Raw genomic sequence first — 23,387 nt, forward strand, 5'->3', positions numbered from 1 at the left:
TCCCAGTCCAGCCCTGCTGTTAACATATCCGAGACAGGCACTACTGGACATCGGTAACTCACACAATCGTCCGGACTTTAACCTTCCACCGGACTTGAGGGGGGGATTCCATGTGTTCACTGGAGTTTTTAATCCTAAAAGGTCACCCTTACTATCTGCAGCGGGAGCTCTCAGCTGTGTTTTTGGCCACTGTTTACATCCAGCTGCAAGCTGACTCCACGGCAGCGCTCGGCCAACTCCATGACGTCATCAGCGCATTAGAGACAACTCATTTAGATGCTGTTTTTATCGTCACCGGTGACTTTAATAAGTGCAACTTACGGACTGTACTCCCAAAATACCACCAACACGTGGCCATTCCTACCCTTGACAAGAACACCCTGGATCATGTTTACAGTAACATATGTGGTGCATATAGGGCTGCACCACGCCCCCACTTTGGACAGTCTGACCACATCTCTTTGTTCATGTACCCAGCTTACAGGCAGAAGCTGAAACAAAGAACCCCGTCATCAAACCTGTTAAACTGTTGACCCCAGAGACTGAGAGGATCCTACAGGACTGTTTGCTCAAACAGACTGGGATGTGTTTCAAACTGCAGCCACCAAGGAGAACTGCTCTGTCAACATACAGGACTATGCTGAATATGTGACTGGGTGCGTCAGCGCCTGTGTTGACAATATTGTGCCCACCACACACGTCAGGAAGTCCCCCCCAAACAGAAGCCCTGGATCAACAGTCAGGTACGACACATGCGTACTCAGTCTCTCGCATTTAGATCAGGGAATGAGACGGAGTACAAAGCTGCGAAGTAGGGACTGAAGAAAGCCATTACAGCGGCTAAGAGGCAGTACAGAGAGAAGCTGGATGGCTTCTACTCTTCTGCTGACCCCAGGCGGATGTGGCGAGGGCCGCCATCAACACCATCAGCTCTGCAGGCGGTCTACGGAATGACCTCAATGGACTTTACACCCACTTCGAGACCTCTCCAGACCTCACAGACCTTCACCCAACGCCTCCCCATAGACCAGTTGCACTCACTCCAATCATTACAAAGTGCTTTAAGGGAGTGGTGTAACATCCCAGACACTCTGGATCTCCACGTCAGACCCCATCACTGCCGCTCTTCACTGTTCCCTCTCCCATCTGGAAAACAAAGACTCATACATCAGGGTACTTTTTGTTGATTACAGCTCCGCCTTCAATACGGTCATCCCACACAAACTCACTCACAAGCTGGCAACACTCGGCCCGAGTCGGTCAGGATCAGCAACAGGACCAGCATTATTACAAACACTGGCGTTCCACAGGGTTGTGTCCTCAGTCCCATCCTCTACACCCTGTACGTCTCCAATAGGGATAACACCATACTGAAGTTTGCGGACGATACTGCAGCGATTGGTGGGGAGAGGGCGAGCAGCTTTAGATACCTGGGCGTCTACATCAGTGAGGACCTCACCTGGACACGGCAACACTACTGCTATGGACCGCAAACGCCTGCAGAGAGTGATAATAACTGCAAAGATCACCAGGACCCCGCTGCCCTCTCTGCAGAGCATCTACCATCACAGAGTCCAGAGGAGAGCTGCCTCCATCCTCAAAGACCCCACACACTTCCAACACGGACCGGTTACACTTCTGCCCTCAGGGCGGAGGTTCAGAAGTGTGAAATCCAGAACATCTCGACTCAACAACTCCTTCTTCCCCACTGCTATCAGACTCCTGAACCGCTGACCTATTCTAACAGTAATAATCATTTTTGCACATCTCACATATCAAACCAGCATATTAAGCTCATAGTTCTTTTGCACACAAATCTATTTAATACTTCAATTTTTTGTCTCCATTTATTTATTCATACTATTTGTATTTATCTGTTCTAGTTCTATTTGTACATATTATCCGGCATCCATGTGTGGACAGCAGAGAAAGAATTTCATCGTACAGAGAAATGCAGAGACTGTTACTGCCTACATCAACAAGTGTATTGAGGATGTAACAGTCACGAAAACCATAACTGTCCGGGCCAATCAAAAACCATGGATGACAGGAGAGGTCTACAGGCTGCTGAAAGCTAGGAATGTTGCCTTCAGAGATGGAGACGAGGCGAGCCTGAGGACAGCTAGGGCCAACCTTTCCCGTGGCATCAGAGAGGCTAAGAGACAGTACTCCAGGAAAATATCTCATCACTTCAAAGACAGCAGAGACTCACGGAGCCTGTGGCGGGGCATTCAGACCATCACAGATTACAAGCCCCCACCACAGACCTGTGATAGCACTATCCCCCTGCTGAACGAGCTGAACACTTTCTTTGCTCGCTTTGAAGTCCAAAACAGCACCACTGCACAGAAGACCCCACCCCCTCCTGGTGACCAGGTGATGACTCTGTCCCCGGACAGCGTGAGGAGATCCCTCAGCAGGATCAATGCACGTAAAGCTCCGGGTCCTGACAACATTCCTGGTCGTGCACTGAGAGACTGTGCAGTGGAACTCACTGATGTCTTCACAGACATCTTCAACATATCACTCATCCAGGCTGTCGTCCCCACATGTTTTAAAGCCACCACAATCATTCCGGTTCCAAAAAAGTCATCTCCCTCCTGCTTTAATGACTACCGTCCTGTTGCACTTACTCCCATCCTGATGAAGTGCTTCGAACGACTAGTCATGCAGCACATCAAGACTGTCCTGCCCCCCTCCCTGGATCCCTTCCAGTTCGCGTATCGGCCCAACCGCTCAACCGATGATGCCATCTCCACTGCACTCCACTCAGCACTCACACACCTGGACAAAAAAGACTCATATGTTCGAATGCTGTTCATAGATTTCAGTTCAGCATTCAACACTATAATCCCCCAACAGCTCATTCAAAAACTGGTCCAGCTGGGGCTCAACACCTCACTGTGCAACTGGCTGTTGGATTTCCTCACCGGAAGACCTCAAGCAGTATGGGTCGGCAGTAATACATCCAGCACCATCATTTTAAACACAGGGGCCCCGCAGGGATGTGTGCTGAGCCCCCTCCTCTTCACTCTGCTGACCCATGACTGCACTCCATCATATAGCTCCAACCTCTTCATCAAGTTTGCGGACGACACAACGGTGGTGGGTCTCATTAGCAACAGGGATGAGACCGACTACAGAAGTGAGGTGAGACGCCTGGCCACGTGGTGTGCTGACAACAATCTCTCTCTGAATGTGGAGAAGACGAAGGAGATTGTTGTGGACTTCAGGAGAATGCACACCCAACATGCTCCTCTGACCATTGACGGAGCGTCTGTGGAGAGAGTGAGCAGCACCAAGTTCTTGGGTGTGCACATCACAGAGGATCTCTCCTGGACGTACAACACCACAGCACTGGCCAAGAAATCACAGCAGCGTCTCTTCTTTCTCGGCAAACTAAGAAGAGCAGGAGCACCAGCCCCCATCATGTACACTTTCTACAGAGGCACCATCGAGAGCATCCTGTCGAGCTGCATCACTGTGTGGTTTGGAACCTGCAATGCGTCCTGCCATAGAACCCTCCAACGCATAGTGAGGGCTGCAGAGAGGATCATTGGTGTCTCTCTCCCCTCCCTCCAGGACATTTACAGCACCCGTCTCACTAAAAAAGCCCTTTGCATAGCGGCTGATCCCACGCACCCAATGCAAAGCTTCTTCAAGCTGCTGCCGTCGGGGAGGAGACTGCGGAGTCTCCAGGCCAGGACCAGCAGGCTGAAGGACAGCTTCATCCATCAGGCTGTCAGGAAGCTAAACTCCCTCCCGATTCTGCCCCCTCTCCCCTCCACAGTCTCACTGAACTCTGTCACTCACACACACACACACACACACACACACACACACACACACACACACACACACACACACACACACACCAGTTACCAGTCACTTTGTGGAGCATTGGACTGCCATTACCTCATAAGACTTTGTTGTTACACTATCTCTTACCGCATACTACTAAATCTCCATTTGCACTATTTGCACTACTCTGCCTCCTTACTTGAATATTGTATATTGTATATTGCATAGCTTTTTTTTTTGTTATACGTAAAATTGTATTGTATTTATTTAAATTTTTACTTTTTAATTATTTTATTTGCATTTTTTTAAATCACTAGGGTTTGAGAGTAACGAAATTTCTATTCTCTGTATGTCCTGTACATGTGGCAGAATTGACAAATAAAGTTGACTTGACTTGACTGTTCTTTGTACACATCACAACAAACGCTTTGAATCTTGAATCATGTCTTCTGCAGCTAATAGGAGACATTACTGTGTAGTTTCAGTCAGACATCAGATTAGATGAACAAATGTTTTACTTTAAAGATGCTGTAGACGTCATTCTTCTGACTGCCTGGTCCATAGTAGATCGAGCGCGTTTCTCGCCGTGCTCCCAGATTGTCGCTCACAATGGCCGGTGCTGGTGGTGCTGTTGGCGGTGCTGCTGTCTCCAAATCTGCATCTATTACCATATCTGGCACTGGCAAGGGGTAGCAGGGATATGGCTCTGAGTCCTCAACATCATAGGAGTACCCAGACAGCTTCTCCACAGGCAGCTGACTATATACCTGCATGAAAACACATCTGTACATGAGCCTGGTGGGGTGATAGCGGTGACCTTTTTCTCTTATCATCCATTAGCAGCAAACCACTTACATAGATTGTCTACTCTCTAGGAGCACTCAGGTGTAGGAAAAAAGTGCTTGTATTAGTGGGTTTGAATGGGTGAATGAGGCATATTATAAAATATATATTTGCTTTGATGCAAATGAAGGTGACAACAGATGCACTGGAGAAATAACACTACAGACTAAAAAAAAAGATGGTTTTGGAGGTGATGGCCACAGCCCCCCAGGAGCCAGAGCAGACAGAGATGGAATCAGGGAAACTGCATCATCCACAGCCCTCAAGATGATTTTAATTTTTAACTATGATTTTTGGTATGATTGTGAATCCATCCGCCAAGACTCAAAAGTGACTATACAATTTATAGGCAAGGCCTGTTTGCTAATTACTAAAATAAAGAGTCGTTTCCAAATGTTCAACTTTCACACAGGAAGTCCCAAAATCCAGGTCCAAATAGATGTCTGTACAAATAAAAGAAGCCATCATTTCACTGAAAAAACAAAATAAACCTATCAGATATAAAAACTTCAGCAGTGGCCAAATGACCAATTTGGTGCATTCTTAACAATGAAGGACTATCTATCTATCTATCTATCTATCTATCTATCTATCTATCTATATCTCTATAGATATATAGATAAGATAAGATAACCTTTATTAGTCCCACACGTGGGAAATTTGTTTTGTCACAGATATATATATATATATATATATATATATATATATATATATATATATATATATATATATATAAAAATATATATAAAATAAAAGCTAGGTCAACACCACCAAAAGACCATGGAAGACAACCGAAGCTGATGATCAGATTTGTTCCCTTGGTTAAGAAAAACCTTTTACACCATCTAGCAGTATCGACAGAAATCCTGAGGCGGTAGACCGTCGATTGTCAAAGTACATAATCAGTAGACGCTTTCATGAATGGAAATACAGGGTATACAACAAGATGCAAACCACTAGTTACACTCAACAAGAAGGCCAGATTGGACTTGACTAGAAGACATGTACGAGACCCTAAACAGGTATTTTGACTGACGAAACCAACAAACCTGTAGCAGAATGACCAGAAGAGAAAAGTCCAAAGGAGAACAAATAAGGATCTGGAGCATACCATATCATCTGTCAAACATGGTGGAGGCCATGAGGAACTGGGCCATTCATGTTTACTGATGATGTGACTGCTGATAGATGTAGCAGGATGAATTGTGAAGTGTACAGAGCTGCACTCTATGCTCAGATTCAGCCAAATGCCAGAAAACAGATCAGATTAGGGCAAATGGATAATACCTGCAAAAACAATCAAAGACTTGTCAAGGTAAAGAAATGAGATACTCTTCAGTGGTGAAGTCAGACACTGAAGACAAAACCAGCAGCAGAGAGGCCCACAATCAAGCAGCAACTGAAGGCAGTAAAGGCCCAAAGAAACAGCTCAAGGGAGAAAACACTGCATCGGTTGATGTCGATGGATGTGAAAGCAAAGGATTTTCATCAAGCAATTAAAAACAATATTTCTACTTCAATGTATGTTAGTTTGTTCAGATACTTTTAAACTTCAAGAACTTTTACCTTGAATATTTAATTGATTAAGAGCCAACAGGTCTTCCAGTATTTTCTTATTTCTACGCATTTAATTTTTTTGAGTGGTGTAGAAAGTAGAAGATGTTACAAAACCAAACTATAGTAATGGTAGTGTTCTTAATATGGATCAAAGTAGGACGAATGATTGTCGTACATAGCTGACAGTAAGTTCCTGCTCAGTCCGGAGCAGCAGGACGCTCTGGTCAATAGCTCTAACAGAACACAAGGAGCCAGGGTGAGCCTTGAGACTGAGGGTGGTCCTCTCTGCTGGAAGCTCCTGGAGGGAGGAGAACTTCAGAGACACCTGTGTGGGAGATACCGAGGCGGAAAACAGATTAAGCCTGTCTATCCTTATGTTAGCTCTCTAAAATGCACACATCCTTCACTACATTCCCAAGTGGCTTTGAGGTCTTAATGTGGTAATGTACTACCTTGTTATTGAGGCAGAGCTGAACAGGGAAGTCATGGCTGTCAGCAACAGCCTCTCCACTGGGCATCAAAGTGTAAACTACCACCTGGGCAAATGGTGCCAGGTCTGACATCCGAGTGAGCGGCACGGACATCTCCCCTTTGTTGACTGAGGAAGAACCAAAGAAAGCATGGCAGCAATTATCAAAATAAACAAGATAATATTGAGTCACGTGACTAATGAGCAAATAAGCTACATTATTAGCATGAAGCTAAACTTGCAAAATATAATTAGATAATCAAGAACGAACAGTTATGTCTATAACTTCTGTTTCCTGAAGGACAGGAATGAGATACAACACATAAGTATGGGATATCACGCCCTTGTGTGTCCCAGTTGAAGAAACCTTTATTCACGCCTTTAAGGCGGATGACGTGTGATGACACGCACATGGCCCCGCCTGCACATATAGCCGCTGTCATCACAGTCATCCCTCAGTTCGATAGCCACTCTTCACCGAGCCATGCTGCTCAGCGGGGCCACCTTGTGTTGTACCTCGTTCCTCTCCTTCAGAGAACAGAAGTTATAGATATAACTGTTCGTCCCTTACAGTTGATTCACACGGTACAACACGCAAGTATGGGAGAAATATACACACCCTGCAGAGCAGCCACCGAACTGGCATCGGACCACCACCACGTTAGTGTGCGCTAGACCCAGCAGAAAGGACAGCATGAGCCACCGAAGGGGCTGTAACGTCCAAGCAATAAAACTGCACAAAAGTGTCCAAGTAGTTGCAGCACAAATATCAACTAGAGGCACCTCCTTAAAAAGAGCCCATGAGGTTGCCATCCCCCTGGTGGAATGAGCTCTCACCCCCAAGCAAGACCCTTATTGCTGTACGCCAGTGAGATAGCTTCTGTAATCCAGTGGGACAGCCTCTGCTTGGACAGAGCTCTACCTCTATTTGGATTAGCGAAGCAGACAAACAGCTGGTCACATAAACGCACATTCTGAGTGCGCTCAATGTAGGTGCGTAGCACACGCACTGGACAAAGAGAATGCATCCTCCTCTGCTCCTCAGGTGCAAAAGGAGGGGAGCAAAAGCTCAGCAACTCAAACTCCACTGAGCTAGAAGATGCAGGCATGATCTTGGGATAATACGACTTTGTGCCATCAGGAGAGAACTGTGTGTAGCAGGGATGCACAGACAGTGCATGAAGGTCACCCATTCGCTTTGCCGAAGCCAAAGCGAGAAGTAATGCAGTCTTATATGAAAGAAATTCCATATCCACAGACTCAATAGGTTCAAACGAAGAGCTACAAAGGGCCTCCAGCACCAAAGTCAAGTCCCAAGCAGGGACACTGGACTTAAGCACAGGTCTCAGCTGGCGAACTCCTTTCAGAAAACGTATGGCGAGGGGATGTGCACCTGGTGTCACCCCGTCAAAGCCAATATGACAAGCAGATATAGCTGCTGAATAAACCTTAATTGTCAAAAATGAAAGGCCCTTATCCAGCAGCTCCTGCAGGAATGTCAAAACATCCACAATAGAGCACTGAAATGGGAGAGTGTAGCGGTCCTGGCACCACTGCTCAAAGGCTCGCCATTTGTAAGCGTACAAGCCTCTAGTAGATGAGGCCCTAGTGTTCTGAATTGTCGCTATCACACTAGGTGGCAAACCCTTAGCAATCAACATAAGCAGCCAGAGATGGCTCCATAGGGGTGGGTTAGCTAAGCCAGCTTCCTCTGCGCCATTGCCGACCGACGCAGCAGCAGCGGCAGATTGGACCGACAATGGGCTCTCCTGCTCATCCTCCGGCAAACCATGGATGTCCAGGCTGATGTCCAGCATGTCATCGTGCTCCTGGGGAGATGATGACATGCTGGCGCTCCTGCATGGTTCCAGCTCGTCTTCGGTTAACCCATCAACATATTCCATGTGGTCAGCCCAGCTAATTGTGGGGGACACCGACCGGATAATCCTTGTCCTCAGACTTGGATGAAGCCGGGGCTCCAGACACAAAGAAGTGAGGGTCGTGCTGTGTGACAGCCGTCCGTCCCAGCACCTTTTCCATAAATGTCACCCGTCTTTAAAGGATCAAGTGCGGACCTGGAACAGACTTTGGGCTCCGTCAACACTCTCATGGCATGGAAGATCCCAGGCAGACAGGGCAGGCATCGTGCTGGTTGCTGTCGTGCAAAGAGAAACCGCAACCCTGAGGACAGGGAAGGACAGGGGCGAACAGAAGATTTCTGATTTGCTCGCTTCAGTTTGGAGTCCATTCCAAAACGCAAAGTAAAAGGCTGCACAGGAAAACTGGAAATTAGCGCTCTGCAGGTAGCCTACTCACCAACTGTGTGGTAGAGGCCAACACCAATGGGCAGTTAAGCTAAGTTCAAGTCAGCAGATAACAGAGCTAACTAGCCCAACTCACCAGAGGTGTTCTCAATGAGGTGACGAGCGTAAGAACTGAGAGATAAATGGTAAATGGCCTGTATTTGTATAGCGCTTTACTCGTCCCTCAGGACCCCAAAGCACTTTACACATCCAGTCATCCACCCATTCATACACACATTCACACACTGGTGATGGCAGCTACATTGTAGCCACAGCCACCCTGGGGCGCACTGACAGAGGCGAGGCTGCCGGACACTGGCGCCACCGGGCCCTCTGACCACCACCAGTAGGCAACGGGTGAAGTGTCTTGCCCAAGGACACAGCGACCGAGACTGTCCGAGCCGGGGCTCGAACCGGCAACCTTCCGATTACAAGACGAACTCCCAACTCTTGATGATTGTGATGACAGGGTTACATGCACAAGCAGGGCTGTGCGCATGTCATCACAGGTCATCTGCCTCCCATGTTTCTTATATATAAATATACCACTATTTACTGAGGACCATTTTGGACACCCTATACCAGGGCTGCACAATCCCAGTCCTCAAGAGCTACTATCCTGCAGCTTTTAGATGCATCCCTACTCCAACACAGCTGAATCACATGGTTTGATTACCTCTTCAGCATGCCATCATGTTTGGCAAAGGCCTGATAACAAGCCATTCATTTGATTCGGGTGTGTGGGAACAAGGATGCATCTAAAAGCTGCAGGACGGTAGCTCTCGAGGACCGGGATTGGGCACCCCTGCCCTATACTGTACTCCACATTGCAAAGTGGATGCATAGCATTACATAAAATGGCCTTGTTTATGATAAGTAAAGGTATATTTCACGCAGTGCACTGATGCAGACTTTAATAGTTTTTTGACATTAGGGCTAGATAGCTAATAGTAGAATATTGAAATTAGTGGATGACCTGCTCTACCACCCCAACCTCACCCCTACATGCTTTGATGCAACTTTAAAGGGCTTTTTCCATAGGACGTCTAACTCTAAAATCACAGACTTATACTTCAAAATTAGCTTTCGTCGTGTTCATACCAATTCCCACTTTGACAGCCACTGGGATACGACCATGCTGCACTACTGAACCTCTGGACTGCACCTGCAAAGAAAGACAGAACGGAAACGTCACTATGAGGGTGTGTTTATGTATATCTGCAATACATCTCAAACGTGTGCACAAAAGTCTTTAGAGAAAAATCATTTAGACTGAAGCTACAAACAGCAATTCTCATGCAGATCACCAAAATCGTGTTTCAATGAACACTGGGTGGGGTCACGTCACAATCCCTTACACGTACCAGATAAAAGAAGTCGAGGACCTCCTGCCCTTTCTCCAGCTCCTCTCCCTGGATGATGTACTGGGCACGCACAGTCGCTTCACTGTCACAGGGCAGCTTACTGCTGGCCTGCATGAGCTTCAGAAAACTACTACTCTTGGAGTAAAACGCTGTGACATGGTGGTGGCTTGCCCTGTAGTTGGGTCTCCTCAAACCATAAACATAATGGTCATGCTCCGTTGTATTTTTTGAACTCGCCTGTTGACAAAGTGAGGTCAAATATCAAATTCCTACTCTTCACATTAGACCAGTGTTTCCCAACCAGTGCGCTGTGAGAAATGATCAGGTGTGCCGTGGAAGATTGTCTGGTTCCATCTGATTAGTACTCCAAGTGATCGCCGTGATGGGCAGAACAATTACATGATCTTCCACAGGACTACAACTACCTGCTCTAATTAAATCTGTTGCCAACTGCCAGCAAAATAGAAGATGAAGAAGAAATTACATAATAGTCGTGCTGTGACTGAGACAGCGCAGCCATAATAGCAATAGACAAATATTTGAAAGAAAAAGTAGACCTGGTCCTGGAGAAACCTCTGACCCAGATGAAGGCCGTAGCATGAGTAGTGGTCAGAAGAAGCAAAAAGGTAACTGGGACAAACCGAGCCAATACCGCTATACCTGATGTGCGGGGAAAATGATCAATATGCTTTTTGTGATATTTTTGCTGCTGGCATGCCGTGTGATTTTTCTAACGTGAAATATGTGCCGTGGCTCCAAAAGGTTTGGAAACACTGGGTTAGACACTTGGAAATAATAAAATATTAAAAAGTAACTAATTTCATGACAATGTAGGCCAGCGTGGGTGTATGATCAGTACGACTGATGTGATCAATCACAGTCTATCGACCTTATAACTGATGAATGTTTAAGTGCAGGCAGCGGCAGCAACCAACCTTCAGATGCACACTGTCCTTCCAAAGAGACGTGCCCAGAGAAAACAAAGCCACGCCATTCACGTCTGTGGTGAGCTCTAGTTTTAGTGAGCTACCAACAAACAAGTACACTGGCTCATTGGCAGCAGGCTTGTTGTCTGGACCAACAACTTTGATCTGTGAACAAGACAGAGTAAGAAGTTGTAACAAGACTCACACATCTCCATAATAATGATTGTTATTGCCCTTGATTAGCTTCCTCTGCATGACTCAAAGCATCCCTAAATACTATTTCATACATCTAGTTACATTGTAACAAATGCAGTGTTACATCGTCCAGATTCTAGAGTCGTCTTAGAATCTTTTGGGCTCCAGGAGAAACACGTCCACCTCACGGTAGGATCAGATGAAAAGCTCATGAATCCTGCTGTGCAATGTCCTGACAGCAGGATGAGTCTGGTTACCTTTCCTTCAAACGGGATGCCAGGCTTGTATGCCTCAGGTACATCCTCGAAGGTGACAGTTCTGATGTCACAGGTGAAGCTGGTCTGCCCGTAGCCTTTAAGAATGACGCCTAGATGATAGTTAGCATACAGATTGCAGGTCATCAGGAATTCGCTGTGCTACCTTGATGAACAGTCGGCTTTTAGTCTGCCTACCTGTGCCATACTCTTCCATCTCAGCAGTCACCTCAAACGTGTCACTGTAGATGTTCTTGTGGAGGAAAAACGCCGTCATGTTCACAGTTTGTGTAGCACATCCACTTTTATCCGTCTAGAAGATCACAGAAAGTGAACACCAAGAAAGTAAAATCAGTGAAAAGGACTGATTGCAGTACAGTTAGCGTCTCTGTTAACATCTGAAACACTCACAGTTAGTTCGTAGGTCTTGCAGAGGTCTTTGTTTTGGGGAGATGAAAACCAGAAGAAACGGATGGCGTTTCTGCAGAACCGTGCCTTCACTGAACCAATAACAGGTTTCCCATACGTGTATCTGTTAAGAAAACATACAAAGATGAGATTTGTTGGAACGAGAACAGCCGGATCATGTTAGTTGTTGCCGGAAACATGACTGGTACAGAGTCTAGCCAGCCTCAGATCTTTCATTTCCTGTAGAGGCTTTGCCTTTTCCCAGCTGGCCACTGTTAATAGTATGAATTATATAAATACTCAAATTCCTCTAGTAAAAAGTACTATTATATCAAAGTACAGACAAAATAAGGAAAACATCATTGCTACAGGCAGTTTGTTGTTCCCACAAATCCAGACCCATCTTTTGTAATAAACGACAATGTTGTTAGCACCAGCGCTGCCCAGCTGCAGTTCTTCACAGTGTGGATTTCCTTGAACCAACACAGACAAGAACACCAGTTTCTGTTCAACTGGGACATTTACTTTCCACAAATCTTCAGTGCTGCCTCCTGATCCAGGACGGTAATCACACTGGGCAGATGAACCTTCACTTCATACTTTGGCAAAACTAGAGCAAAGGAAACAGAGTCAGATCTCCCCGTAGCTGAGAATTTACATAGACTGAGCTCGTAATCATTTCCGGTCTATAAGAGAAGATGCTTCATTTTTTCCCTCCCACCGTATTCTTTGATGTCAAAGCTGTGGGATATTTGTTCTCCCTTGTCTGTCAAGGCAGTGATGGTGTAGCTTCCTTGTACAGCCTCAGGAATCATGGGGTGTGAAAGATCAAGGATGCCGCCAACAACAGATTTATCCAGCCACTGGGCAATGCGATTTGAGCTAGGATCCTACACAGAGTAAAGACAGAGGAGAATTTATTTAGGGATGTCAAATCAAACGAGGCCGTAGCTTCCAGCCTCCAGCTCCTCTGCTGGGGCACACAGAGATGTTTCCAAGCCAGCCACCAGATAATCTGTGCTCTTTGTGGATTGTGGGTCAGCCCTGTGACATGGGGAGAAAAAAAACAACACACACACATGATCCCTCATCTGAGACGGGCATGCCAGAGTGCTTCCTGGAGCCAGGCATGGAAGAAGGACAAGCTCCTGCAGGAGGGACCAGTGCAATCCAAACATCGCCCAAACTGACTGGAGTGACATTTATCTTAATGAGCTCTCGTTTGGAGAAAAGAACCTATTATAGTCCTCCTCCTGATGGTTGCTTGTGTAATTAGGTCTGTGATTCAGAGGTAGCTAAAGTCCTTCTTAGTCTTCACAACAATGCAGCGCAGATATCCAATCTACAACAGACTATTGTAGATTGGATATCTTCTTAAACAGCACCACCCCAGAGAAGAAAAAGGGGGGGGGGGGGGGGGGGGGTGCAGGGAGCAGTCTGCACTTTAATTACATGTCATACAGCCCTCCCTCCATCGCCTCATTTCCTGCATCTTTGCCGTTACTCTCACAGAAGGCACAAATGGCAAAATCTTTTCAAAGAGCCAAACAGACATGTCAGCAGTTCCCAGAAGAGATGCCAATTTGAGTGTTTCTTACCTGCAGCGCCACTTCTTTATACTGAAAGGAAAACAGAAGAGTTTACATTTAGTTTATCTGCACACAGAATTAACACAATAAGGACAATTTATTAGAAACATATCAGTAAGGTTTCCTGTTGCAATGACTTTCAAGTCAGTATGCATGTAGGTCCCGGTTCAGATCACACAGCAGAACCCAATTACTCAGCAAGCACATAGCACTGAGTGTCCCGGTGACAGATGTGAAGGCGCCACACCCTGAAACAACACCACCACTGCCAGGTCTTATTTCCTAATTGGACGATAAAAGTCAAACAACACACGTCCCCCTCCACGGCTCATTTATTACCGTGTTCCTCTGTAACACCTTTGGCACACGTGATATTTTGGCCTCAATTATTTCGTTCTTACATCTCCAGAGTGCCGGAAAGAGCAGATGCATAATGGCAGATAAAGTCTCACAATGCCACGTCTTCACTACAGCTGGTGGGAGTTACCACCTTCAAGCTAGCTACTTTCATCATGTGATGCATCTGAACGGATTTCACGTCGACTGCGTGCAGTCGTGTTTTCAGCCTCTCGTCCAAAAACGGAAAAGGCCCTGAGCCGCTATTGATTCAGATGTTTGGGTCAAATGTAGTGTGCGCCAAATGAACTCTGACAGCATGTTTATCACACTACTCCACACAGCGCTCCACACCCACGCTGTCTTCAAAATCAACAAACAGCCTTCCTTTCACCTCCCACTCTCCTGAACCAAAATAGACCTTACTCTTCAGATTCACTGACTGCCTGCTACAAATCACAGCACATTATCAAGTTCGCTGCTTGAAATGACTCCACAAATGGCACAGCGGCACATGATTCTGACAGACGAGAACAAGTGGATAGAAACGTACCACTCGTTCCACAGGGATGAAATTGGCATCCATGGAGACGATCCGGAATTTGACTTTAAAAGAAAGAAAAAAAAATGCATTACTATACTGTATTTTCAGTTATTGCACAAGTGGATAATGAGAGGAAGAAGAAGACAAAGGGAAAACGATCCTGGTGATAGCAGATGGACTAAAAAGAAGCAAAGCAAAGTGTATGCAAGTCTCTCTTTATACTCTAATGAATTAGGGGCACATGTCAGATTCAGTGGGGAAAATGAATAAATCATGTTGATATCTATACTGATACAGACTGGTCACCGTGTTAGGAAAGGATGCCCCATCGTTTGATGGAAATGAGAATCATCAGTCTGCAGACGGCAGAATAAAAGAAAAACCCTGAAAATCAAAGTGAATGATGGTGAAGACGAGTTTGTTTTACTGAAATGCAGCAACGGTGCTCAGCACTTTGTGCGACCCCCACGTGCTTGTCTGCATGCCTGACAACATCCCGGAGGATCTCCTCCCACATCCGGACCAGGGAATGACTGAGCTCCTGGACAGTGTGAGTTGCACCTGAAACATGATGTCCCAGAGGTGTTGGTGTTGGATCTCGGTCAGGTGAACGTAGGTGCCAGTCCATGGTATCAGTTCATACTGCCAGGCATTGTTGTGTCCAGTCTAGGGCCTGAGAATGGCTCCTAATGACAGTCAGGATGCTGTCGAGGTCTGTGTGTCCCTCCATGGATACGCCTCCAGTCATGCAGAACAATGTTACAGGCAGCATGTTCTCCACAGCTAGCCCACACCCTTTTACAACTGTCACATGTGCTCAGGCTGAACCTGAAGCTCATCTGGGCACCTGCGGTGGACCTGACAATTATAATACTGGAATACTAATAACACTAGTTCCATAGGTATCAGTAGTGACACTGACCCTAGCCAAATTCAAAACTAGTGGAACAGTCAGAAAAGATGAAGAGGGAAAAACGTCAGTGACCTTCAGCTGTGAAACCTTTCGCCTTTTGGAGTTGGCTCATTGTTGTCCCTGTAGCACACCGGTTGTTGCCTTCATTAACAACCCTGTCTGATACTTAACTGATCAGATCAACACCGCCCGAGTTTCAGTGACCTGGAATATGTATCGGAGAAGTCTACGGTTGCTGTTAGCCTTTTTTACACAGAAAAATATATCTTAACATGTATTTGCCTATTGTTGGAGGCAATACATTAAAAACCAAAAAAAACCAAAACATCTTTAAGGATTAGCTACTGATGACGTCACCTCAGCTTGAGCTGAGTGGTTCTGCCATTGGTTACGAAAGATGGATGTGTTGAGGAAAGGCGGGTCTGACTGTGACACAGCCAATGATCTTCCGTTTTGAAATAATAATAATAATAATAATAATAATAATAATAATGGATTGCATTTATATAGCGCTTTTCAAGGCATCCAAAGCGCTTTACAACTCCATTATTCATTCACTCACATTCACACACTGGTGGAGGCAGCTACAGTTGTAGCCACAGCTGCCCTGGGGCAGACTGGCAGAAGCGAGGCTGCCGGGCACTGGCGCCATCTGCCCGTCTGGCCAACACCAGTAGGCGGTCTCTCCCAAGGACACAACGACCAGGACAGAGAGCCCGGGGATCGAACCGGCGACCTTCCGGTTACAGACGCGCTTCCCAACCCCCTGCTCCACGGTCGCCCCCCAAATGTGGTATGACTAAGGCTACGTTCACTCTGCAGGTCTTGATGCTCAATTCCGATTTTTTGATCAAATGCGATTTTTTTTGTCTGCTCGTTCACACTACAAATAAAATGCGACAGCAAACGCGCTCTAGTGTGAACGCTCAAAGCGGCCGCATGCGCAAAAGCAGACGTCACGCACAACGCGCTCTGTTTAGACCCAGAGCAACAGTATTTTGACTGTTTCGGACTTTACGTTTCCCAATTTTGCTCTAAGTTATAAAGTTATTTTGTTATTTACATTTGGCCTAATAATTCGGATACGGGTCGCATAGGGTCAAAAAAGTCGGATTTGATGCGCTTTCGCCTGCACTGTGAACGTAGCTTTTGATTTCCAAAACAGACTAAATTTATTGCCACCTGGTGGCCGTCAGACAGAATGCAGGTTTAAGGCTCTTCTGCATCGGGTTCATTTTTCTGACGCTGCAGCTACATCCATGTTTTATTCCACGTGCGATTTGGCGAGCGTGGCTTAGCTGGCCAAATAATACCAACTGAAAGCCGATTTCACAGTGACACGGTAAAGTGTAATGTTACTTCTGATTGGATCACCTGTGTCTGCAAATGGAAAGCATGAGACAGATTGATTTAGGTAAAAATATATATGTTACAGTATTCTTGTGGTTATAGCTTTGAACTTGTTTATAGAAGCTGACTGACAAGCTCATTTTGTTGAGACTGACACCAGTTTATAAACTGTTATATGGGTCAAATTCATTTTTGATTTTTACTCGTGAAACATAACGTCGTCGTGAGTCCTTACTGAAACACTATGGCAATGCTATTAAAAAATAAACTTGTTTTACTGTCATAAGGAGTTGCAGAATACCCAAAAAAGTTAAACTCCACTAGATCATCTTATCTTAATCAGACTTAAAAAAAATGGTAAATGGCCTGTATTTATATAGCGCCTTACTAGTCCCTAAGGACCCCAAAGCGCTTTACATATCCAGTCATCCACCCATTCACACACACATTCACACACTTAGACACACAGACTTATTCAGGAGTTAGCAGCCTGCACTAGCACTCGACGGCACTAAGTGGTCAAATAAACTCCTTTTCTCTTCACCCACTCAGCATGTAGGCCTTTCCTACTTTAAATATAAACAGCCTCTCTCTAGGAAAGCACTCTTCTTCTGTGCACTGAACAGACAACAACCCTCAAGTTATCAAGTTATTAAGTGGTGGCTCAGCATTATGCAGATATATCAGACCAAAAATGTGCAAGCACAGCAGAATGGGTAAGCAGTGCAGACGAGACGGCGCTGCAGTAGCGTATCGCTCCTTCTACAACACAACAGCTCCAACACCTCCACACTCACTCCACCTACCAGTCTGTCCAGGTTTGTAGATGGGCTTATCAGTCCGGACGATGTGGATGAAAGTTGGAGGCTCGATGACGACTTTGGTATGTTTGCTCGTCAGATTTTTTTCATGGAAAATATTGACATAAACTGTTGCCACAATTCGGCTGCGTACTGCAGGGACCTGCAACACCAGCAAACACACATTTGTCAGAGATGGAAAACGTTTCATGCAGAGCACAATCTGTACTTTTCCTCCACAGCACTGTGTAACAGTCTTCACACACACCCAAAGAAATGATTTATTTTTGAGTAACAAACAGCCAAGATATAGTTTTAAATTGTTTTGTTTGTTTTTGCCAGTTTAGCCTTTTTATGTAGACTACATTGGTTCGTCCCAGGTGTTACTCTCCTTTTCATGCATGAATGAGTCAGAGGTTAGAATAAAGTGAAAAACTAAATAAAACACATTCCACTGAAAATGGCAGGTACACAGCGTGGACTGCAAATGGGTGAAAGTGCAGCCAAACACATTGAAAGACTTTCAGAAAGTCTGAAGAACTAATGCTGAAAACCACTTTAAAAAGTGACAGTGTTGGCCCGCTTCCTTGGACACAAAATGTGTGGCAGCTCATGACTTTTGCATTAAACGTGTCATAAAAAGCCATCTGAGCTGTGCTGCTCTTAGGGAACAATGTTGCACACAGTTAATTATGAAATGCTGTCACACTTGTGCACGTTTTCACTTGTTAATGCTGCTGTTACATAACAAGGACCAGAACCACTTCCACACATGTCAAAAAGACTGTTGTGTTCAGATGTGTGTTGTGAGACTGAGCGCAGGGTTGGTTTCCAGAGGAATGCAGGTACATAGCTAGCCTCTGGCAGAAAGCAGTCTTTGTGCCTAGAGACAAAAACCAGTCCTGCAACAGGGCCAAATAGCAGGAACAAAGTGAAACTAAGCGCGACTGTCACAGAGGCTATTTGGGTCGGCGGGTCGTTCCACATCAATATGGAGCAAGGCCTGCAAGTTGCATAACAGCAAGCAGAGGTGTGACATAAAGCAGAGCTGCAATTTGCAGAGAACCCACTGAGGTTGGCAGTCTCAGTCATGGCGCCGGGAGGATAATTAGGTCCAAACTTGTGCCAAGATTTAAGCCATTAGCTTAATGGATGGTGATAGGAATTCTGCTTGGAAACCACGCTGGTGCATTTACTGTCTACAAACAACACAACACAAAGCTTTTTGTTTTGTTTTTAAAAAGTGAAATACTGTAAATACCCCGAATCATTGTTCACGATTAGTCATGCTGGAGGTACATCATCGAAAAACAGCTGCAATTCAGCCAGAGGACGTTCTGAAGACAGTATTTAATGAATCAGAGTGAATATTTGTTTACAGCAGCTGTGTAGGAAACGAAGAGAACACTTATTACTGTAAAGGGAAGCTGGTTTCACGGATAAAACACTAGGAGCTAGAGCTGATTGGTCCGTGTGTGATTTACACTCTGGCGTGATGGCGTGGGATAACCACCAAGCAGATTTCATTCACAAACAGAAACTTCCATGTGGTTAGTGCTACAATTAAAATTTCAATCGCTTTATATCGAAAACATAATGAAATGTTCCAGAAGAAAAAAGTTTACCCAGTGAAATATGTATTTCTGGGCTATGGTCTAATAGGACCCCACTCATCCTGAACTATCCCCCACATGAAACTGGAAGTGTGGAGAGTGGGAGCCTGAGTATTCACAAGCTCTTTTGTGCTTTTCTTGGATCTGACCTGGAAGTTTAGGCAGCGGTAGAAGTCCTCATTTACTTGCTCATCTAAGATTGTGACAGAGCCCTCAGTGAGGCCGATGACCATGCGCACAGGCCCAGTCAGGCCGTGAATTTGGGCACACAGGGTCTCCTGTTTCCCTGCAGTCACACGCGAACTCACAGTCACTGCATAAATCCTGCAAGGAGAAGAAGAAAGTACCCTCATTAAAAACAACCCAAACTGTCAGCACTCGTTTAAGTGAAAAGCTAGGAGAAAAACAGTGCCAAGCATTAAAAAGTACAGCCCAGCTCCATGTTAAACACACGTTTGATTTAGAGAGATAACCGCTAATGTTTAAAAAGCACAAACTTCTAGCGTGTTGCTACAGCTAGCTGATAAATGGTCCAGTTAAAGAACTAAATGAGTGTGGCGCAGGGTTAAATCCTACAACCATCATCTGTGTCTTTGTTTCAAGGTGAAAGAGTCTGATTTAACCTCAAACAAAACCAGTTTCTTGTGCTCCAATATAAAAGTTAACACCCTGCATGTGAATTATGTAGCTTCTAAGAGAAGGAGTGTGCTAACAAGCTGCTACATGAGAAGTTAAAAGCATCCGATTACAGCAACACACTGAAATTCAGTGAGCGACTCATTCTGTCACAGATGTTTGTCAAAGCACACTACACGGCCAGGTGACTGGAAGCACTACTGGAAAACACCATCAAACGTTAAAAGGATGCAATTTACTTTTTCTGGAGGGAACCAGAGTTATGCTATAGTTCTGATTTGGCCTGCAAAAAGACAGGAAGACAGGACAAAAGACACTATGCTGAAATAGAGAATGGTGTGTGAACACACAGTAAATGAAAAAGGGTGAATGAAGGAAAGTGACTGTAAGTTAAAGCATCAGTTTTTATTTTAAAATCCACTGTGGTGGTAGAGAGAGGCAAATGTATCCAAAACATCAGTCATCTTCCAAACATTTATGGACCTAACTGTATGTAACAGAAATACTCCCCATTATGAATTTCTTCTTAATGTACCTGCTTGTGCACAACACATATAGTCTACAGAAACTGTGTGCACAGTATTTTTATTTCAGCCCTGGAATCAAAAGGGAAGCAGAGTTCCAGTAACTCCTGTATCCCCATGCCATCCTTCCTGCACAGCGGACATATTCATCCAAATAACCACACAAGGCCCATATAAGTTACATGTGCAAATGAACATTGGAAAACATCAGCAACAGCCATGATATCAGCTTCTAACGAAGCACTCTGCTGGATTCTCTGTGTCGACGCTGCTTGGCACACAGGGGCCTGCTGCTGCCAATGAGAAATAAAGGACGCATTTAATTGCGTTTTGGGTGGTGCTGCTGAGAATATTGATGCTGTTTTTGCCAGGGAGAAAGTTGCACAATGATGAAAAGTCATTTGACTCCCAGTGTAAACTATGAAAGGCATGCGAGCCATGATGATTAAAGTTTAGAGCAAGCAAAAAAAGTCAGGGTGGAAAATGTTATTCGGCCTTCCAGTACCATGGAAATCATGTCCCATTTACACGCTACTCAGGTAAAGCCGAGAGCAGGTTATTAATCAAATGCTGGTAAGTTGTAGCAGATGGGACATGCGCGTACGCACGCACGCACACACACATAGTCTTTGCTCATTGCATAACACTGTCCTGTGGCCACACACTGGACTTTCTGCCTCACCAGTGGAATGTGCAGGTTTTTCGTGATTACACCAGAATCGAGTGACAAATACATGATGACGCTGCGCGTGACATTTTTTTTTAAAATAAAGTTTTTCCAACACCACCTCGTGCAACTATTTGGACGCGTCTTGGCGCGAGGGGCAAGCCAAACTTTAGCACAATGACATGCATGAGTTTCGTTAGAAATATACGTTTACTTACGTGTCGTTGAGCAAGGCCGATGCTTGCACGAGAGCTGATGAGAGTATGACAGCAAACAGCTGAAGGACATGTGCCATAGCTGCAGAGGAGAGTCGGTGCTTTGCGAGCAGCGACACGAGCGGAGCGAACCGGACTGCACCGGAGGAGGAGGACGGACTTACAACCCCAGGGCCCGGACCCAGAGAGAGAGAGAGGGGGAGACACCGAGGGATGTGCGTGGTACCAAGTAGCTGTAAGAGAGGGGGTCTGCTACAGTGATTTGCTGTTTTTACTGCAAACACCGCCACCCCCTCTTTCCGAGTCACTCCCCCCAACCTCGTTGGACCTTTGCAGCCGCCTCCCTGTTCCCGAAAGACTCCCAAAAGTCTAATTACACGCGCACACACACAGAGTCCTGCCTGCGGACAGTGTCTGCTGCTCGAGTTTCTGAAGAATTTCAGGAAAGCCCAGTGGGGCTGAGACAGTCGAGATGACCCTGCACTTTGAGCACCTGTTGGCCAATAACAGTCAACGGGGCTTTGAAAACAACAAAGATAAGGCAGGGGCTCTGTGGACCTTAACTGTGTCCCCCAAAGCCTGCAGCTTTTCAGAGTTTTAGCATTTAGCGTTTCCCCCTAGAAACACTAAACACAAGAATTACAAATGTCCTCGTGCACTACCTTCACATGCAGGAGATATGAAGTTTTCTCAAATGATGAGAGCAATATTAAGCCCAATCCAATGTTTACCACCAGCAAACTCTTTAATCCCACTCAGCCTAATTGTTGTGCCCTGTCTCGTTTGTTTGTTTGCTTGGATGATAAGATCAGTGGTATCAGGTCACAGTTCAAGCCCGGAGCCTGTCAGCCTGGCCGAGGGTCTCAGTTCTGTTCTTTGACTTTTATCTGATTTTCATGACAGATCTCCTTGATATCCACATTTCTAGCTGACATTATTCCTAAAGCATTTCTACCTCCCACTGGCTTCTGACTAATGTCAGTCAGTCTCTCTCATTTGATTTCAAATCACTTTACAGCCAGAGCTGTCCCCGGACTGTTAAAGGGAAATAATATATTTGATAAATTCCAGTCTCGTTGTTGACAGAATGATAACACAGAAACAAGATTACTAATGTTATTCTTATTCACTTAGATAAAGGTGAAAATGGAATTTTAGATTTATTTGATTCATCAGCAGCTGTTGACACCATTAATCATGTCATTCTTATTGAGAAAATATGGACCTGTGTTTGTATCTGTGTAATTGCACTGAAAAAGTTTTCATCAAACCTTCAGTCCAGTTTTATTTATACAGCACCAAATCACAACATCAGTCGCCTTAAGACACCTTTCACTGTAGGTCGACCCTACAATAATACATTCAGAGAAAAACCCAACAACCACATGACCCCCTATGAGCAAGCACTTTGGCGACAGTGGGAAGGAAAAACTCCCTTTTAACAGGAAGAAACCTCCAGCAGAACCAGGCTCAGGGAGGGGCGGGGCCATCTGCTGCGACCGGTTGGGGTGAGAGAAGGAAGACAGGATAAAGACATGCTGTGGAAGAGAGACAGAGGTTAATAACAGATATGATTCAATGCAGAGAGGTCTGTTAATACATAGTGAGTGAACAAGAAACACCCAGTGCGTCATGGGAATCCCCGGCAGCCTAACTAAGGGAGGATTCAGGGTCACCTGGTCCAGCCCTAAGTCTATGCTTTAGCAAAAAGGAAAGTTTGAAGCCTGATCTTGAAAGTAGAGGTGGATAAGCAAATACATCTAAAAGTTAAAAGTACTGAGGCATATGTCCATAAACCATACCATAAAGTCCTCTGAGACAGGATATTTCTAATTTTAGCTACGGCCAGGATGTCTACTGAGGCATGAGATGGTATCTCGCCCCTGCAGAGGCTGCATATGTAGTCTAATTCCTTCAGGATGGCACATCAATATGTGCCATTACCAGTGTTGGGGAGTAACGGAATACATGTACCGCCGTTACGTATTTAAAATACAAAATATGAGTAACTGTATTCCGTTACAGTTACCGTTTAAAAAGGTGGTATTCAGAATACAGTTACTTTGTTGAAATAAATGGA

At 45.3% G+C, this 23,387-nt stretch overlaps 1 protein-coding gene across 1 annotated transcript in view; it reads right to left on the reverse strand.

Moving 5' to 3' along the window:
• a2m1 (alpha-2-macroglobulin 1) overlaps window positions 1–21,738 on the reverse strand; it is a 63,099-nt gene extending 41,361 nt beyond the window's left edge. The window contains exons 1-16 of the mRNA XM_085371596.1: window positions 21,311–21,738; window positions 19,415–19,589; window positions 17,659–17,815; window positions 14,599–14,651; window positions 13,719–13,739; window positions 12,842–13,010; window positions 12,646–12,730; window positions 12,124–12,244; window positions 11,911–12,025; window positions 11,716–11,825; window positions 11,273–11,428; window positions 10,338–10,574; window positions 10,075–10,138; window positions 6,654–6,799; window positions 6,377–6,526; window positions 4,320–4,568 (exon numbers count right to left, since the gene is read on the reverse strand). Coding sequence (XP_085227722.1) covers window positions 4,320–4,568; window positions 6,377–6,526; window positions 6,654–6,799; window positions 10,075–10,138; window positions 10,338–10,574; window positions 11,273–11,428; window positions 11,716–11,825; window positions 11,911–12,025; window positions 12,124–12,244; window positions 12,646–12,730; window positions 12,842–13,010; window positions 13,719–13,739; window positions 14,599–14,651; window positions 17,659–17,815; window positions 19,415–19,589; window positions 21,311–21,387 — 2,085 coding nt within the window. The 5' untranslated portion in view covers window positions 21,388–21,738. The remainder of the gene's footprint in view (window positions 1–4,319; window positions 4,569–6,376; window positions 6,527–6,653; window positions 6,800–10,074; window positions 10,139–10,337; window positions 10,575–11,272; window positions 11,429–11,715; window positions 11,826–11,910; window positions 12,026–12,123; window positions 12,245–12,645; window positions 12,731–12,841; window positions 13,011–13,718; window positions 13,740–14,598; window positions 14,652–17,658; window positions 17,816–19,414; window positions 19,590–21,310) is intronic.
• Window positions 21,739–23,387: the final 1,649 nt, after the last annotated feature.

This window comes from Diplotaxodon limnothrissa, linkage group LG14 (genome assembly GCF_057381915.1).
Source record: "Diplotaxodon limnothrissa isolate DT_005_m linkage group LG14, D_limnothrissa_male_GT1.1, whole genome shotgun sequence".
In the NCBI taxonomy this organism is placed as follows: Eukaryota; Metazoa; Chordata; class Actinopteri; order Cichliformes; family Cichlidae; genus Diplotaxodon; species Diplotaxodon limnothrissa.